The sequence below is a fragment of the Salarias fasciatus genome, chromosome 9, assembly GCF_902148845.1.
Source record: "Salarias fasciatus chromosome 9, fSalaFa1.1, whole genome shotgun sequence".
Lineage (NCBI taxonomy): Eukaryota > Metazoa > Chordata > Actinopteri > Blenniiformes > Blenniidae > Salarias > Salarias fasciatus.
The window spans coordinates 16,029,010-16,048,580 of record NC_043753.1 but is presented as its reverse complement, the minus strand read 5'-3'; the positions used below and the strand labels follow the sequence as shown (position 1 = coordinate 16,048,580).

The 19,571-nt window shown below is 45.3% G+C and overlaps 1 protein-coding gene across 3 annotated transcripts in view; it reads right to left on the bottom strand.

The window, feature by feature from the left end:
- The window catches only part of oxsr1b (oxidative stress responsive kinase 1b), a 36,110-nt gene that overhangs the window by 2,933 nt on the left and 13,606 nt on the right, over positions 1-19,571 (bottom strand). Inside the window, exons 3-18 of one of the 3 annotated variants that reach the window (XM_030099824.1) lie at positions 19,066-19,174; positions 12,194-12,335; positions 6,608-6,663; positions 6,290-6,399; positions 5,566-5,667; positions 5,321-5,454; positions 4,924-4,972; positions 3,895-3,960; positions 3,690-3,812; positions 3,418-3,495; positions 1,878-1,913; positions 1,595-1,786; positions 1,426-1,481; positions 1,223-1,275; positions 948-1,016; positions 204-268 (exon numbers count right to left, since the gene is read on the bottom strand). In XM_030099824.1, the coding sequence (XP_029955684.1) occupies positions 204-268; positions 948-1,016; positions 1,223-1,275; positions 1,426-1,481; positions 1,595-1,786; positions 1,878-1,913; positions 3,418-3,495; positions 3,690-3,812; positions 3,895-3,960; positions 4,924-4,972; positions 5,321-5,454; positions 5,566-5,667; positions 6,290-6,399; positions 6,608-6,663; positions 12,194-12,335; positions 19,066-19,174 (1,440 nt within the window). The remainder of the gene's footprint in view (positions 1-203; positions 269-947; positions 1,017-1,222; positions 1,276-1,425; positions 1,482-1,594; positions 1,787-1,877; positions 1,914-3,417; positions 3,496-3,689; positions 3,813-3,894; positions 3,961-4,923; positions 4,973-5,320; positions 5,455-5,565; positions 5,668-6,289; positions 6,400-6,607; positions 6,664-12,193; positions 12,336-19,065; positions 19,175-19,571) is intronic. The other 2 variants (XM_030099825.1, XM_030099826.1) reach the window with 2 other exon arrangements.

Sequence of the window (19,571 nt, the reverse complement as noted above, 5' to 3'; positions counted from 1 at the left end):
TAATAATGACTTTAATATTAAATCAAACAGAGGCATATCTCCAGAAATTAAGGTTCACTTTTACTGAAACAGATTGAATTTGGTTGATTTTATGATTAAATCAACCAGAATGATAAACAAATACAATAAAAAATAGTTTATTTTCCTCGTTTAGTAGGACTAACAAAACACTGGAAAGACCTGATTGAAGAGGGAAAACTCACCAGTTTAAAAGTGACACTTTTACCGAGCTGAGGTCCATCAACGATTTTCTGCAAATTTGCAGCAACTGAAAATTTAAAAAAAAAAAAAAAAAAAAAGTGAATATATGTGAATGAAATGTGACATATGAGGAATTGTGCAATGATTGATCTGCTGTTTGTATCCTGTCATTAGCTGGATGAATGGACGTTCGGGTCCTGCAGTTTGAAATCAGCTCATGTCAGCAAAACCAAAATGAGCAAAGTCTGCAGTAAGTGACCCGAAGCCCTTTACCAGGTCGAGAAATTACGTTTTTAACTATTAGTTGGTTGATTTTCAAAGAAATATACTCACTTTAAAAACACCTCATAATTTTGTATTCAAATGTAAAAAAGTGAGCTTGGTTTCTTCGGCCAGTTAAATTATTCTCAAACACGAAGAAAATAATTCTAGTCTGTGAAGCTTCTTCAATTATTACTTTGTGTCAGTATGAGATGTGCAATCGGAGCGCTGGAGATCATCTGGATGTTCATTTGTGCAGAAACCGTTGGAAACTTCATCTGTTAACGTTTAACTCCGTAACAATTCGTCTTTACTCCTGAAACATTCCTGACACGTTCTTCTCAGAGAAGCTTCGGAAAGGTTGCTACTGTGTCATGTCATTTATTGTCAGTGTAAAATGCAATGGAAAAAAGAAGAGATCATCTGTAATGTTGGAATAAATATCCAGGATGAGGATTGTTTTGTTTTGTTGTTTAATGACTGACCTATTACTAAGTCCCTCCCGTCCACCAGGCCTGCAGAGACCAGCTCCTGGGACACGCCGTCCGCTGTGTCTGGAGAAAAACAACAACAAGAGTCACACAAACTGCACACCAACTTGTTTCAGCACTTTTTTACTGTTCTGGCTCCAGACTATCTGAAGCATTAAAGCTCCCCTGTGCTCAATAGTTTCAGTTCTCAAACAAATTATCAACATCGTTACATCGACAAATTCAAAACCTGAGGTACCGACAGAGCATTGAGAAAAAAAAACACGAACCTCTCCCTGGCATGAATTCAAAGCGGATGTCGTTCAGCTCCTTCTTTAAATTTCTGAGGGGATAAAACAATAACAAGATGAATCAGCAGCTACGAGGAGCAAAGTGTATCGCGGCGAGCTGTAAAAACCAACGCCGTGACTCCGTTTGAAGGACATTACATAAGATAAAGACCTGGTGAAGAGATTACGTGAAATCAGCTCACCTTAACCTTAATACCAGGTTTATGGGAGCCTGAACGTCGCAGGAGGCGGCCGGAATCTGGACACACACACACACACACACACACACACACACAAAATGATTCATTTGACTGCAGGTTGATTTGCTGGTTGAAGTTATTAAAAAAGCGTGGCGGAGCCGCGCAGACTGACCGCAGTGGGAGCAGCAGCGGCAGCGGGGGGAGGAAGAGGCGCGCCGGGTGTCGGGGACGCAGCCTGGGCGGCGGGCTGAGCGCCGGCCGGCGTGGGCTGCAGGAGGAGCTGGCCTGAGGCCTGAGGTAGTTCAGCCTGACCGGCAGCTGTCGGCTGCAGTTGACTGCTTAAAGGTTCAGGAGTCTGGAAAACCTGAAGGGGGAATTCGTGCCGTTTCTACATAAACACTAAATGAACGACGTAAGTGCTACCGTAAATGAAAACTCTGTCTTTTTACACTCACCTCTGAATTCTGTGGTCCCTCCTTCACTCTGGGTGACTGTGCAGGAAAACAAGGAAAGAAGGTAAGAATGACAGAAAGACTTCACTGTGACGGCTTCGGCGAAGCAAAACCAGCAGGAGACGTAAAGAACACACAGAGAGCAAATTAAACTGATTACATGACGGCTCACTCGTTTACTTTCCTCTATTTTCCCGATGAGTTTCGGAATCGGAAGTGTCACATGTCGAGATGCTGGTGCGATCTGATGATTACTAAACCGACAGAAAGACGTGAACTGGAAGATTTCCTCAGGATACAGTGTTTATCTGTGAGTTGAGTGAGGAACTGAGGAGCGGGATGGGCCTTTTCTTGATTAAAAAAAAAAAAACTAATAATCATTCATAAAACACACACTTGTTTAACTTAAACCGATGAAGTGTCAAACTATCAAGGAAATAATCGTTGCAGACAAAATATAAAGACTTTTTATTCTAATGACTATGGAACAACTGTTGACTCCTATAAAATATTAAAATAATTCATCGACAGACACTGCATCTATTAAAAATAGTCAGAGAAGGTTTCCGGGGATAAGACCTGGCATCTGGCTGTAAACGAGTGACAACACATATTCTATATCTGCGCGTTCATTTTTAGTGGTTGAAAAGCAGAAAAGCAGTAAAAGTCGGTGTAAAATCAGGTGAAAGTCCCATTAATTTGATGAATCTGCAAGAAAAGGAAGAACCAAAAAAAAAACAAAAAAAAAAAAAACAGCTCTAAATCCAGCTATGAGGAACGCAGAGGTGAGCAGAAACAGCAGAATGTAGACAAACTGACTCGCTTGGCGGGACGTAATGAGACGTCTGAGCTGACGGGAGGGAAAACCTCGGCTCAGATCCCTCCTGAGGACCCAGACTCCGGCGTTTAGCGTCGGGTTTTATTCATGGGGCTCAATAACCCCATATTCAACCCGACGTTAAGAAGTTCAGTTTGCCAACATTTCACAAAGCGGCGGGAGAGAATAAAGAAGCAGAGACGTGGTGAGGAAATGACTGATTAGTGCACGGATCACCGACGAGGCCGAAGTGGCTCGCCTTGTTTTCATTAAACGTGATTCGGTCAGTGTAAAATAAAAGCGATTTAGAATAAGAAATGAAATACAGATGGCTTCCAGGAAAAACAACTCTCACTCATTTAACTCAGTAATGTTCTCTTAAAGAAAGCTTATCAAATCAAAACATCATAAGCTCTGTCAAACTTCACTGATTTATTTTTCATTTTCTACATTTTGCTTCCTTCTGTTGAAAAACACTGACAATGTTTGAAAAGTTGCCCACAGAAATGACTAATTCATTATAACTGGGCTGACTTCTCTAATGCACGTGTGCGTGTGTGTGTGTGTGTGTGTGTGTGTGTGTGTGTGTTTGAAGCCCCCGCCGCCCCGCCCACTGTCTGCAGGTTATCTGTCCTCGCACTGCGTCACGCGCGCCGCCGCCCGACACGTGAGAGTCTTTTCCTTGTTAAGGGAACGCCATCTGTATTACGGTGGCAAGTGAACAACCCTGGACGAAGGCAGCTCGAGTGGGAGGGAGAAGCGCACTTGTCGCCTCGGGGCGCTAACAGGCTTCCCCTGCTGCTCCTTGGCCGTCAGACAGAACACACACACACACACACACAGACACACACAGAGGGAGACTCAGTGGAGACACAATGGACAGACATGCTACTGCACGGACATGAGAATGACAATATTAACAAAGTACAAAGACTGAGAGACGTGTGACGTGTGTTAATGTGTTTCACAGGAACGGAGAACCGGCGGGTCCGGCTCACCCTGAGGGCGGCGACGGCCGCTTTGCCTTCCTCGCTTTCCTCATCCAGCTCGTCGTCGCTCCATTCCCACTCGCCGTCTTCCGTTTTGTGCAACCGGCCGCTTGAACCCGGCACCCGACGCACCTGGGGCGCGCACGTCAGGTCAAGTGAGGCCGTCTCACAACTTAGCTGTGCATTTTTTTTTTTTAAAGCTTCGCCGTCTCACCTTTCTCGACCTCTCTGTTATTGTGGGCGCCCTCTGAAGTAACTTCTCGTGTAAATACTCATGGTTCTGCAAGTGAGGGGGGGGGGGATAAATGTTCAGGGTTATGCAATTTACCAACAGAGAGCGCCTCATCGCGCTCATCAAATTATCAAATCAGATTTAGCTGAAAACCCCTGTGACGTTCAGGATTATGCAACTCAACTCAATAACAGGACAGTAACTTGCTGACCGCATGAGGGCAATCAAAACAAGGCAGTCGGGCTGAGCTGAGATCAAAGTGCACAACTTCCTGCTGGCAGGTGAACGCATGCTGGTATGTGTGGAGCCAGCACTTGTTATTACTCCATGGAAAAGCTTGAAAATTGTACATTTTGGTCTTTTATTCTGGAATTAGTACTTATTTCTTGCAGCCATCCGCAATAATAAAGCAGATTTTGTAAAAACAGTGAATGAGTTACTATGTGACTGTCTGACAGACATTCCTTCTTTCTCACTCAAGATCAGAGTTTCTGGAGCAGCAGCAGTGCAGCTGTTTTAAGATGACAATGCACGCCCCCTGCTGTGCACACTGGGCATTGCTGCAGCTGAAGGATCTGATCCAGCAACCCTGATGCGACTTGTTGAGCCAGCACTCTCGTTGTTCCTGCCGCTGTGGCGCGAAGCAGCCAGAGGCTGGAGTTGGACTGCGGATCCCCTCTTTTGTTAGAAACAACTCTAAACGGCCGATAATGAGAGAGGAATGCTGCAGTGACCGCCGCTTCAGGCAGATAAACCGAACACGCTGAGAAGTGCCCATAATCACGCCGTCGTCTCAGGAAGAGGCGGCAGACTCTTCTTTAGGGCGACTCAGGTTTCAAGGGCATTAAACTGTCTTTCTGCAGTCATAAAGAGATACTAAATTCTAATTTAAGGCCACAGCGGGACCGTCCAGACAACATCCCTTCTGCCGGCGCAGACTTTCACTCGTCAACCTGCTGCTGCAGCAACGATGCTGACTCACTGGAGTCCGGAGGGAGTTCAACCACCTACCTTTGCTTTCTGAAAGAATTTATGCTTCAACAGCTCTGAAGACGTTGGCCTGGGTAGACAAAAAAAAAAAGGTCAGAATGACACTGCATTAGCTCTGTTCATTTAGCTGTAAATTAACTGGTGATACACAAGTGTGGGGATACTGCAGAGCATCTGTTTTACAAAGCCTGGCGAAGCATGGCGGAACAAAGTGACTACGCTCCGGACAGTGAAAGCAATTATACGCTGCTTATCTTTCTGTTTTTTTTATTAGATGCTGAGCAGTGTGACTCAGCCCGACTGACTGTAAAGCGCCAGTCTATAACTCTGTAACGGCTGCGCTTGTTACAACGACACTGCAGCTCACAGCTGAGATTCAGAAACCACAGATTCGATAGAATATAAAGAGTAAAAACACCTTTTCTCCGGGTCCTTTTGTAGACACAGGGAGATCATCTTCTTGAAGGATTTGCCGTATTTCTTCACCATCTCCTTGTCTGTGATGCCGGTCTCCAGAGACGGCGGATCGTTCTGGAGCGTCAGCATCAAAACCTGCAGACATCACATCACTCTCTTTATCGACGCGGCCGCGCCCGGTCAGCGTCGCTCACCCGCTGCCGTCATTTCAGCCTCGTTTATCAGCTGTGCGCCGGACCGTCTCACCTTCATTGGTGGGTATTTGTGATAAGGTGCGGCTCCCGTTGCCAGTTCGATGGCCGTGATCCCAAAGCTCCAAATATCCGCTTTGAAATCATAACCCCTCACCTGAAGAGGAAAAACATCAACATTACACCTTTACATACTGACGGTTTCTGAAATTTACTTGCTTAAAATAGTGGAAAATGACAAAATCCATTTCTAATATCATAATAAACTGACTTTAACATTAGTTACATGTCCAGACACTGAGGTGCTCAAAATCAGTTTAGTTTTTAAGCATATTTGCTGAAATATTTGGTCTTTTTTGGTTTTGTTTTGCTTTGCCAGATGCATCTTGAAGTCTTCTGTACAAGTTATGCTGTTATGAATGAAATCTACTTTGACATTTTAACTGCACTCACACTGAACAAAAAGGATTATCCCCATTTGGACAATGAAGTGTACAGTCCTGTACTATAACAGGGATAAGGCACAAACTTAAAGCTGAATGTTCTTTACCAGCAATTAAACTGAGTTGAATGAGTTCAAGGAACATTTTTACAGTATTACTTTGAGTGCCAATGTGCTTTTGACTAACGTCACTGTGGACTAGTGAATACCTGCAGCTCTTTCATGACTTTGTGGTGTGTTTACTGATGTTCCAAATCTTTAAGGCATCGCCACAAAGCACAGATTTTACAAAACGAGCATATGAGTGTGCTTTGGCTTTGTTCCACACGAGACCAACCTGCTCCATGACCTCTGGGGCCATCCAGCACGGTGTTCCCACAAAGGTCTTGCGTACTTTATTCCGAGTCATGTCACCACCTGTAGCTAGAAAGGCACTGACGCCAAAGTCTAAAACACAAACACACACACAACGGACACCGAGATGTCAATGAGGTTACTGTCCACAGAGCGGTTTTACGCCACAGACTACACTGGGCCGGCTGTGTAACAGAGACTGAGGCTCAGCAAAGCTAAAGGAAGCCAGCCGCTCCCACACAACTAATCTGGGTCATTAGTGACAGCTGATGAAAGCTGGCGGGTCCTCGGAGGTAAGTACCTGCAATTTGCACTGAACCATCGTCCCCGAGGAGAATATTTCCAGCCTTCAGATCTCTGAGGAAGACAAGAAGACAATTTGTACATCAGACAAGTGTCACACACACATCAGGCGAAGCCCAGAATGATTGATGCACAGATCCATCGACAAGCATGAACAGAAAAATACATTAAGAATAATGTAAAATATTTCATTTTTCAGCCTTTCACAAAGGTGTGCACCTATGATTTGTCAACATTGTCATCTTAGAGCAACAACCACCTCTCATCTTTTCATACTTTAATGTTTGCCCTTTAAGACGTCATTACAGACACACACAGTCTGCAGTTAATTTGATCATCCCTGCTCAGCCTCCCCTGGTGGTGATAAGAGGATTGTTCAGCTGCCTGCCTGTCTGCCACACACAGCTATTACTGCCATCCCTCCAGCCAGCAGCAGCTGTCGTCACATCGGACTTCCAGGATAGCAGGAGAGCTGCAAAGGGCGCCGGGCAGTTTTTTAACGGTTGGTCAGCAAACTGAAATTAATGCTCGCTTTAAAGACGGATAATTAGGAGATAAACAAATCAGCATGGACACTGAGTTGAGTCTCTCCACTCTGAACAACATCCAACACATCTGCTCCAATTAGCAAGAGGATTCTCTTAAAGAAGCGCTGAAGCCAGACAGATGAAAGAGAAATGCTGCATGAAGAAGTCAGCAGTTCTCTTTTCTACCACATGGAGGCACTACAGTAAAAAGTTTGCAAGAATGACAGCAGCTTAATGAGTCCAGTCAAGAAATTACTTTAAATTGGTGCAAAACATTTAGCTTAATATCCTTTATACTTTAGAGACAGCCTTCCAAAAATCTGAGCTGAGGAGATCCACAGGTTCTTTTCCTAAAGGTGGATGAAGACTTGAGTGTAGAGGCCACTTTTAAGGCTGATGGAGCTCCAATAAACTGCAGCAGATCCCAGAGAGGGAGGGGGGCGAACATTGGTCCCAGAAGAATGGAGACTGCATATGTGACAGATTAGGACCACAGATTGAAAGCAAAAGGTGGGAAATCCCACTGCAGGTCGAAATGGGAGCAGCGATAAGAAAACTATCCACAGCGTACAACTCAGAGCAGACCGTATCAATGCCCTCTTTCAGAAAAGTGGCTCCATGTAGCAGTTTGGGTGAAGCGAGCTGCTTGTGAGCTCCTGACGGCAAAAGTTTGATGTGCATCGACGTCCAGACCAGTTCAATTATGTAACTGTCACACTTGAGAGGAAGAGAAGGAGTGGAGGAAAATGAACAAGACAGCCTCCGCTGCTGGCGCTGAAGAACCACCGGTGGAAGTGTCTGCAATCTGCGCTCGGCGGCTCCCCGCCTTGTCCCGCTGTCACTTCGCCGCCCTGACGTATCGGGTCACGTAATATTACAGTTTCTTGCGCTCAGTTCTTCGAGTCTCCGCTCTGTTCGTCTGTACAACGGAGATAAATCACGCCTGGTGATTGGAGGCGTTGCTTTTTATGGGTTGGAAGGGGAGGAGCGGAGCGGACCGCTTGAAGCTGAAAGGCAAGTATTGGGGCTATCCCAAAATACTCATTTACACAACCGCTGCCCTTCCCACAGGGGTCCCAGTCAGGTCTGCTGCTGCTTGAAGCTCAGCATGTAGCCCAAGCTAATGACGCCCAGTATTCCTGCATTAGGAGTTCAGTTCAGGACGGTTGAACACACGGTTCTGCTAACTCATCATCTCGCTACATTTTTTTCCAAGAATCAGAAGCAGACCAAGTGCTCATATTCTCAGAAACACAGCAGAATGCCGACCAGCTGTAAGAGAAGAAGGAGAAAGCTATTTCGATGATTTTAGCCCAACAAAAGTCAATATTAAACAGGTTCAAGAGCTTGAAGCCATGTGAGGACCTTGTTTGAGGAAACTCTCAACCTTAATCCTTGACGCGATCATTAGACATATCGTCAGCCACACCTCGCTGGTCCCATATTACACTGTCTTCGTTTCTTGCAGTGTGAATTGAGGCTATCCTCCATATTCACATAGGTGTAACAGTAATAAATTAATACTCGCAAGTTGATTACAGCAAATGTTGACTCCGCTATACAGCTGTTGCATCACAAACGAGACCATTCACCTTTCCCTCGGTGTTCTTCTGCCCTTGTTTGTTGAGCATATTTGAATTACAGCCTCAGCTTCCTGTTGCTAGCCGGTGTGTGTCGCCTTTGCAGTCTCCTGCTGTTATCGCCGATCTGCTTCAGACTGCGATGCAGCAGGAGATGCTCTTATGCATGCAGTAGTCCGATATTGACACAAATATTTAGGTTACTGCTGGCTCTTAGTCGTCTCGACACAATGTGGTCATTCCAGTGAGTTCTCCAAATCAGCCTAACCTGGTAGTGAAGGCTGCTCTGGATGCAAATTCTTTCATATTACGTTGCACAAGTGAATCCTTGCACGTACTGATAGGATTAGATAGAGAGTAATAATCATCTGTTCAATATTTCAAAACAATTAATTGACACATTTCCGGACTGATGATCTCTGACAGTCCTGCAGCCACATTAGTTGCAACAGAAGAAGACCGTGGGCACATTATATGGGAATCTCATTCATAAATACGTCCGTGCCTCTGTAGGGTCAGAGACTTCAAAAGATAACCACTAATTGAATTTACTTTTATCTAAATGAAGAGAGTAAAGTTTTGGATCACAGCCATCACATCCTCCAGGGGTTATTTCAGTGCTTTACATGCTATACGAAATGTACTTGTTGCAGCATTGAAAGCAAATTCAATGCACTCCTATTTCCTCAGAGAAGATTTTCACTTCATTAAGCTCAACTGTGATAAAAGACAACACATTTATGAGGAGGCTTGATGTGATTGCACCTTCTGCACTCATTCACGATCCATAGAGGCTGTGGTTCACTGCAGCAGACTGTAATGCTCTGAGAAAAAGGCTGCAGAGTGCAGACAGTCATTAACATTCACAGGAGAGGAAGAGGAGGAGGGAGGAGGAGGAGGTGGTGACACAATGCACCATACAAGTTCAAAGAAATAGTGTAGCAGACGGGCAAAAAAAAAAAAAGAAAAGAAAAGTCCCAGCTCCTAGTTGTTATCCAGCCATATGTTATATTAGCAGGTGGGCTTGAGCCTGAAGAATAACAAGCACATTGTGTTTGTTTGTTTGTGTTTGTCAGGGCACTTTCAAGCCAAGTTCAAAAATGAAGCCTGAAACTCAGAGGTGCCGTTGCAACCTCAACACACTGGAAAGTGACGGAGATGCGTGCGGTCCGCTCATATTTACAACCGGCTGAAACGATAGCCGGTCGGTGGCCAGGTGGAAACGGCCTCGGTATGAAGCTGTCATGAAGATTTATCGTTTTCATCTCGCGGCTCCTCAGCCACGCTGCTCCGCCGCCTCACCTCCTATGACATTACATCCCGGTGCCAGGCTCACAGTGGCCCAAACAGAGCCGTAAAAGAGGGTTTATTAGCTGCCTCCAGGGCCTCCTGGGGGGGATGAAATACCTGCTCTCCACACTTTGATTCCACTAAGTTCCTCTGGGCCATCAAATTATCTGTCCTCGACTTCCAGATTTCTTTTTTATCCATGATTCTGCATGTATTATTTTCAATTTTGTCGACTGTCGACTGTAACATCGCTGATGTCTGATTTTATTTCATTTAGTAGCAAACTGTTCATTAAATAATCCTCTCCTCTTGTGTGTATGGCGTCTACCTGCTGTTGAAGTTAGAGGACTAGCGTCACTGCTGAATCACGGACTTTCCGAGCCGCCGTGAATGAGAAGGCGGAGCAGTTCACCGTCTCGTGGTAAATGTCTCCGGCCCAGCCGAGAGCCCAGGCTGCAGGACTCTAATTGCTTTCTGACCGTCTTTGGCTGGATGGAACGTCTCATGTGATAGTTCCCTCCCTCCCTCCCTTACATAGCCTCGCCCCCTTGACTCTCTGCTCACCCCTGGCCTGAGGCTCAGACTCATATGATCCAGCTTACACGGGGCGAACACACACACACACGGCCATATGTGCATATTTACATCAGCAGACACCCGACAACTGACGGAGAGCCCTCCGCTCTCAGCATGTCAGCGCTCTTCACCACTGGGGACGGACCGATGTGAAGAATGATCTATTCACAAATCCCTGATGCCTCCTCAGACCGGGCACGGTGCTAAAGACAGGTTTAAGAGAGGAAAAACATTTCCCTCTTCCTGGCACTGAACGAAAACCCTGTCACATTGTGCTGGAAGTAGAGTAGATGCTGCAGACGCTCGCTGCAGTGGATTCTCCTTTTAATTAACCAACTAATTTAAACAGTGTTTACACTAATTCCTCACATCTCTTCTTATAGTCTGCGTAGGACGCAGCAGTTTTCCGATTCACAGCCTAATGAGCTGATGTTATAATCTTCTGCTATAATCATCTGATGACAATACATTCCTCATCAGCACGCTGGGTCAATATATTCTCCCTCTGACTGTCGGAGCTGAGCTGCTCTGAAAGCAGCCCAGCACTTAACCAAGTCGAGAAACAATGCATTATTTACACATGTAGCCTGACCCAGGCTCATGCATGAGCCGCAGGGAGAACACAGGCACACGAAAAAGTGAGAGAGGAATATTAAATACATGGGAAGCATCATGACGGCTTACAATTTGTTGCAACTTCCTATGTTCAGGAGGACTTAAGAGTCTTGAACTGGCTTAAAGGAGAGCTTTCAGGATTTCCTGTGGCATGCAAATCAACCATGAACACACTTCTCTTACGCATACTAATAAAGTAACTAATGTTATCAGCATGGACGTGTTGGCTACTTTCACATGTCTTTCAGTTTATAATCTTAAACTCCTGCAACATTTCTCCTCTATATGCAGCTTTTAAAAGTGATTTATAATCTAGAAAGAAAACGAGCGGACTGATTTTCATCCATGACAAGTCTTTCAGTGGAAGCTATAAACCCATCACGGCCGCCTCGTCTTTGGGAGCATTTGTCACAGACAGTGAAGTATGCGGCTTCATGTATGTACAGAGCCAGTGTCGGCCCTGACCTTTACAACTGAAAGCAGCTGTCAGAAAGATTCTTTGGCGCAGTCATCTGTCCGATACGATGAGGAACGCCAACCACTTCCATGCTCTGGACTTTCAATCAAACCACGTGCTGAGAATATGAATGAATCCAAAGTGGCTTCATTCTTTCAGCCAATTAGATGTAAAATGAAGAAAGCAGGAAAACATAATGACATTATTAGTCACTGTAATGTTATAATCTACTGACAGACGGCATTTGCTTCATGTATGAACGTCATCCAATATTCTAAAATGTGCATCTTGAGACTCAAAACCATTTTTCAATACAACGTAAATGCATTCTTTAAGCCGCTGAATATATACAGCTCTGCTCTTCATTGGCAGCCTGTAACCTTGCGTGTTTTACATTTGAATAATTGCGGTCAGAAAAAGTTCACACACAAAATATTCACTATAATTACCGCTGAGGTCAAAGACAGACATATTCACATCAGGAAGCTCAGATTCAGGGTTACTAAGGTGCCGGTGTGGAGGGTGATCAGTCGCCTTACCTGTGGATCTGCCCGTTCTTGTGTAGGTACTCCAGGCCCTCCAGCACGTCTTTCAACACGGTGGCTATGCTGGCCTCGTCCAGGACGCCCGTCTTGTGCTCGCCTCGTGAGATGATATGCTTGATCACATCCAGCACGGAGCCTGGAAAACAAACAAACAAACATGTGGTTGATGAAACTTATTAAACCAGACTTTATTTTTTCTTCCAGCAGCCGAGATCGTTTAGCGCTGCATAAGAGGGAAACCATCACGTAATGGCTCTATTTGAAAAATGTCGGGTTAAGTAAACAGTTCATGAGTTGTAAATTATGTTCATGCTCCTGAAAGGAAAAAACAATGCCTTGGGGCAGCTTCCATTATTCGCTAAGCCTTTTCTAAACCAAATCTCTCTTTACAAACACACACACTTCCTGTGTGGACTGGCAGAAGATATTTTATGTGCAAACTTGTATTGTTTGAATTACCATCGCACACAATAAGATTTTTTTGAACTTCCGGGCAGAAGAATGATTATAATGAAGAGAATATTATCACCATGTTGACATTTTAATTTGGTGATGCCAAAACAAACCAGTGACCAAAGGTTAAAACAAAAAAATCAAGAATGCATTCTGGGTAAATCCACCCCTCATAAATAATTCACACACTGCTCTTTAAAGTTTATACCTTTTAAAGACTGATAAAACACTTGAATTCAAAGGACAATTTTTTTTGGGACACGGTTCAATGATTTCGAATTAAAGTGGAGACAGTTTTTAGATTATCTATCCCAATAAATTTAATCTCAATACAAAGTTGAGACCTCGTAATCAGAAAATGAGACGCTTTAAAATTAGCTTAGCCACAGAGAGAGTGAGTCACACATTTATTTGTGCAGAGATTAAACGGCTCCCAGCTCTGACTTCATTATATCGTCTCCATATTTGGCGTCCAGGTGAATCCATTCAAATTCAGCTCGCAGTTAAAACCAACTCAGCTCCGTTTTTTTGAAACTCTGCAGAAAGCTGCCCGAACAATAAGAGTGCAGGTTAACATCTGAGGTGAAAAGTCAAACTGTGGTCTTTGTCGTCCCTGAATGGAGAACCGGCGCAGCTCTGATAAGAGGACGCCTCCAAAGAGGACGGGTCACTGTGGCTCCGCGGGCCGGCATAAAGGAGCGCTCCGGCTGACAAGTCAGACTGCTGTCAGTGTACCGCTTCCTTTGTGTCGCGTTCCAAAGAATAAAGAGCGTCCCTCTGAAAAGAGGTCCGCTTTTTGCATCGGTTATGACAGAAAATTGGGCTGCCCTGGTGAACGGGGGGACAAAGCGGCGAATCAAAAGAAGCGCCACTTGACTGACAAGCTGTATTATGGTGCAGTGATACCCCGACACAAACATCACAGTGCTGCACTGTCTGTGTCCCTGCCTCTCCAACACACACACACACACACACACACACACACACCCTCAGACGCGGTGCATGAAAACAAAAGCCGGAAACGGCCCCTTTAAGGTTCAGAAACTGCTCAAGACAATTCCAGGATTAAATTGATTGCATTTTAAAGACTGCGCCAGGCCGAGGAGGGGGGTGGGGGGAGGGGTGGGGGGGGGGGGGGGGGGGGGGTGCAAAGATATTTATTTGCTCAATCATTTCAGGATGTCCTCGCCTGCAGCGTGCAGCCGCGCGCTCGCCGCATCGCCCAGGGGAAGCCGACGATGATGGGCCACCTGAGACTAGACGGTGTTATTGCAGAGACGGAGAGACGAGCGAGACGGAGGGAGGCAGAGCGAGAGGAGGGAGAGAGGGAGAGAGGGAGAGAGAGAGAGAGAGACGGCGAGTTCAACGGGTTCAGTGATGGTGCACAGCGGAAAACGACACAAACCCAGAAAAAAATAAAAAAGAAAGAGAGCGAGAGAGAGAGAGGACAGATGCAGAAAGGTGGGAATGGCGTCCTGGATGTATGTGTGTGTGAGATAGTGCTGTTTCATGCGGCCATAGGAGTCAATGAATTGGCGGAGAGTGAGCGAGTAAGAGCAGCGCCGCCTCGCATCTCCGGTGTGACAGCTCTTTGAAGCTCATTGAGAAAAGGCAGCCCGTTTGATTCCTTTCCTCTCCTCTGTTCCTCCTTCACACACGGTTCCCCTCCGCTCTCACTGCCTCTGCGCCGGTTTTCATCTCGCCGTCAGAAAACGGCTTGAGGGGGGAAACGGAGGGAGCGACGAGAAGTGACAGGTGAAAATGAGGAAGGAGTCAAGGGAAGCAGAGTAAGTGAATATAAGACCAAGACTAAATTAGGCATAAATGTTGTCCTAATGAGGCAGCAAATGAACCTGTGATTACACAAGAAAGTCATCAAACGGATGATACGCCGCACCTCACGTCTTTCCTCAGCTGGAGGCAGGAAGTTAGAGAACCAACCTCATCTTTAGAAGATTGGAGAAGAAGTTTGACATTTTAAGGTATGTGCTAATTTGCTTTTCTTCAACAGACTGGGAAGAAAAAAAAGATGGATGAAGACATTACACTCAGTGTGAAGCCAACTTCCTGATGCTACTGAACATAATTTCACTGAAAACAGGCAGCTGTTGTTAACCAAGCCTGGCCTCCAAACCGGAAAAAAATCCACAAAATGTAAAAAAAAAAAAAAAAAAAAACAGGAACACGGAAGTGGGAAAATTGATTTCTGGCCACTGTATCTCATTTACCGTGTGACTTATTTATCTTTTCAGTCTGAAAAATAGCAGTTTGCGAGAGATGTCCAAATCTTTCAAGGGAAAACTGACAATTAACATGAGCAAAGCCCGGAGCGAATAGTGCACCGTAAACACTTTCACAGATCATCCTTCAGGCTGAGGTAGCACCAGGAAAAGGTCTTTAAGTGGAGCCAAGCGCTCACGCAGCATGATGTGGGCTTCGGCGGATCACTAAATGCCAGGCTTGTCAGCCTCTTTGAGAATCATCTGATTGAACTCTTCATGCCTCATTAGGCTGGTTCAGTGTGGCGACATTGACTGACACCTTAACAATCCTGAGGGTTTCATTTTGCATGGGAAAGCCCAGACAAATGACACCTGTTGGCCTGGTTTGAACAGAGCATGTCCACAGAGGGACGGTTTATACAAATGGACGGGAATAAGTGAGCGGTAATGACCGACGGGAGGGAGCCCCGAGGAGCTCGTCAGCGGAGAAAAATCAGAATTTCAGCTACGTGGTGTAGGGGTCAAACTTCTTCCTCATTTACGGTTTTAAAGAAAAGCTGAGAGTATACGAAATTCAAACAGTTTCCCATCGCTCTTTTTAACTCTGCTTCATCCAGGGAAATCACCTTTCACAGCCTCACTGTTCCCCTGCGCAGAGCCAGAGCTTTGAGACCAAAGGAGAAGATGAGCGAGTAAAGAAAAGATGAGGGAGAGAACAGGGAGGTGGATGAACGAGAGGAAAGCTGGTGCCAACTATGCTAAAGGCCAGTGGGGAATGCCAAGTGAATTTGGAGGAGGAAAGTAAAGGCGGAGCATAGGAGGGACTGCAGCAAGCCACACTGGTGGCATAAAACTGGGTTTATGGAGAATTCTAAAAGAAGCCTCTCTGAAAACTTCTTGCATTGCTGCACAATTTTCTCTGAAACCGAACTTAAGTAACTTTCCATGTTGAGCAGGATTCAATTGTCTTCATTCAGCGAACCTGGAGCCTCAGTCAGTGCTCCATGTCAGCGTTTTGGCAGCGGCTGAGCACCACGTCATGATGTGGCAAATCCACCGGCTCCAACATTAGCAGAGTCCTTTCATATGCTAAATTCAAAGAGTCAATAACAATATGCCTTTAGCGGGGCTCCACTTTGTGCGGCACTTGATTGAGCTCTGCAGCAGTGGCGGCAGGTTGAAGAGAGCCGCATATTAATCTCCCGCAGCCACATTCCTCTGCTTGCTTTGGCATGACTCATATTCTGTCCATGTGGCTTTCAGTGGATTTCTTTTCCGAGGAGTTCCTGCCAGTGACAGGTTATGCGGTGCTCTAATGAAACAGTTGTTCACATGTCACATTCAGAACAGGAATTTCCTGAAAAGCGCTCCGCCTGCAGCTTACCTACTTCTGAACATCAGCTCTACAGGTTTGGCCTTGAACAGATTTGCCTGAGAGGAGTCAGTGAACAGTAAAGCTCTCCTCCTTTAAGTGAATAACATATGACATGAAGTGGAAACAAACCTGCTGAGAAAGCATCAAAACAAGTTCAGTTTTTACCTCTGGGTATTTAAGCCACGAATTTTAAATGCAAGAATAAGTCTCTTACTAAATCCAATCTTTAATCCACTCACGTTAAAGAATTTTGTGTGAAACATATACATTTGCACGCGTTACATTTAGATGAAAAGGTGACTTTGTTTAACGCTACTAGCGTTATTAATCAATGAAATATAATTTCAATTCACGACATGCTTTAAGAAAGAAAATTAATTTAATCATTCAAAAGATATGCCACTAGTAGTTGGTATCTGTTGGTTTTAGCAGTCATTTCAGCTTCTTTGTTCTGTGGTTTCTCCAGGTACAGGAAAGATGATTCAACACCGACTGAGAAATGTGTCCTGTTTAGTTGGCCTACTTCAAAGACAAATGGCTGCACACACCGCCCGGGCCAAGACAGCCTCGGCTTGTTGGCTGAGTGGTGGTGATCCACATAAATACTGTTCTTCATTGCATTGTAAACCTGAAGAAGAGCCACACAGGAACCGACGCGCTTCCTCTTTCATTGGCATGCCGCGGGCTGAAGTCTACATTAATGCAATAAAAATGGTAAAAAATCTGCGGTGAGAAGGAATTCTGCAGGTGTCAGGGTCCCTGTAGTGAACAGCAGTATCTCCGACCAAACCATCCATGACCTGCCATCTGTAAGGGCCATGAGCTTGTAGCACCAACTGGCATATGCCACAAAAATAAGTGGCAGATAGTATTTTTAAACTCCCATATGATTTAAGATGCTCAATGTATTTTACAGTGACGAGTCAAAGTCGCCCTTTTCAGTTCAGCCTGATCATATCACAACTTCCGTGAACACAAAAAGCCGTGAACACAAAAACCCATTGGGGGCTTTGTCAGGTCAGCGGTTCAGCAGAAGAAGATACGGGACCGGAATGGAGTCAGGCTGGGGAGGATTTCTTCCACTCCATCGGGCCGGAGGAGGAGACGGGCGCTGGACGATCTCGGGGCTGGTATGCCGCCCTGTGGAGTGATGGTCTATCAACTTGACCTCATTTTGTGATCCGTCTCCCTGGCAGATGTCGCCACGGCCATCATTTAATTACGCCCGCACAATAAAATTTAATATCCAGGGTTTGCCCACGATAAACGGAACAAGAATCTTAAGTGGCGGCTGCTCCCGCTGTGCGGCAGGCGGCGGGCTCTCAGCGTCGCTTGGTGGGCACAGCTGCGAGGCGGCTGCCAAACGGGCTCGTGGATCGAGTGTATCCCAGAACGCCAGGCACGCCACCTGGGCACTATCCGTTACAGTGGGCCGCTGCTTACCCAGTGGGGGGGGCTAAGAAAGAACAAGGGCGAGTGGCGATAAAAAAGTAAATATTTGGTGTGTGGGTGCATCTGTGTACACTAGAGCTTCTGTAATTGACAGTGCAAGACGGAAAGCAGCACGGAGAGAGATAAGTGTCTCTCTCGCTCTCTTTTTTTTTTTTGCATCTTTGTAAACAGATGACCGCCGCGCTCATCAAGATGCTGCGTTAAATTATCCCACTGCTTTCTGCCGGTCTTGCGTTTGGCATTCGGCGGCGTGTTGTTTGTGTCAACTGGTGAGGGAGAAAAGCTTTTTTTTTTTTTTACATTAGACCTGTCGAATACTCCCAGCAGTCACTACAGTTGGATCACTTCATTTCCAGACAGCGTTCGCTGGTGAAAATAACACTAAGCAATACAATCAGATCCGGATGTAATTGTTGCTTTCTGAGGTTCTCGTCTCCGCGGTGGTCTGTTCTTCATACTCCTCTCACTAGTTAATTGCGGCGCTGCCACATGGATGCCATGATGCCAGCCTGCGGGCTGTTATTACCCCTGCCCTGTCATTAGCTCCCGTGCCGTTCCGAGTTAAAGCCCGGAAAGAGCCGCAGCTCACTGGGGACACAATGGGAATCCGTGTTGTTATATTCCCCCACAATCACAACAAAGCGGCGCAGGCAGAAGAGTCGCCTTCCTCTCCTGCCAGCCTCTGCCGGTGAATTCTAAACCCGCGTGTTTACTTAAGACCAGCCGGACCAACACAACATCCTTTAGGCCATTCTGTCAGACAGTAATTTCTTTTTCATTAGCAAACGATGACAGTTATTAAATTATCTCCCCGTGATCTAAACAGAGCCGTTCCCAAACTCCAGAATCACACGGCCCACTTGAAAATCATAAAAAGCCTCGGGGGTCCAGTCAACTCTGATATACACAGCCTGATCAAAACATGAGGAATTAAGAGGAATTTCCCTGAAACATTTGTTTAAGAAATAAAATAATTCGATCTGGTCATGGGTTAATGGCAATAAAATGCATTTTAGATGCACAAAAAAAATCAATTTGGATGTCTTTCAACAAAATCTGTTGTTATTATTACAGTTCATTACACCAGAATGTAGATTTGAGTATTTGAAGTCACACAATGGCAAAATAAAATAAGTATATAACCTACGTTCAAGAGTTTTCTTGAGTAGTAAAGAGTGGCATTGGAAACTAACTTTAAGTTAAACTGTCTTAGTCTTTTTCATGTCTTTTTCCCGTCACGGTCCACACTTTGGGAGTCGCTCATCTAAACACTCAGGTTCTCAGGCAGAACTTGAGGCTATAAAATAAACCTTTAGCTCACGAGTTGGGAAGAAAGCTTTTGCTGACACCGAGCGCGCACTTACCTCCACTGAGCAGCTTCATGACCAGCCACAGCTCGTCCTTCACCACGAAGGAGGTGTAGTAAGACACGATGTTGGGGTGGTGGCACTGGCTCATGGCCTGAATCTCTTTCTGTTGAAGTAAAGGAGGCATAAAAGACACAAGACTCAATAATGTTCAGCTGTTCAATGCAAAACGGTTTATTTGCCAGCGGCTGGATGACAGTGGTGTAATTACTGTAAGCATACTGTCACGTTATCATTGAGAGCGGAGGCATCGAGACCCCGATAAACGTGTTTTCTTACTGGAAGCAGCCTGAAAACCAACACAGCTTCTTTATGGTTTCTTTCAAAACAAACACAACCAGCTAAATAAATTAATGAAGATATTATACACAGTACTATAAAACATAATGACGTCAGTAACCAGAAGAGCAGTCGGCTGTTTCAACGTAATACACATCTATGCAGAAGCAAGAGGAGAAAAAAAAAAAAAAAAAAAAGAGCCCAGTCCAGGCTCAGCCCTTTAT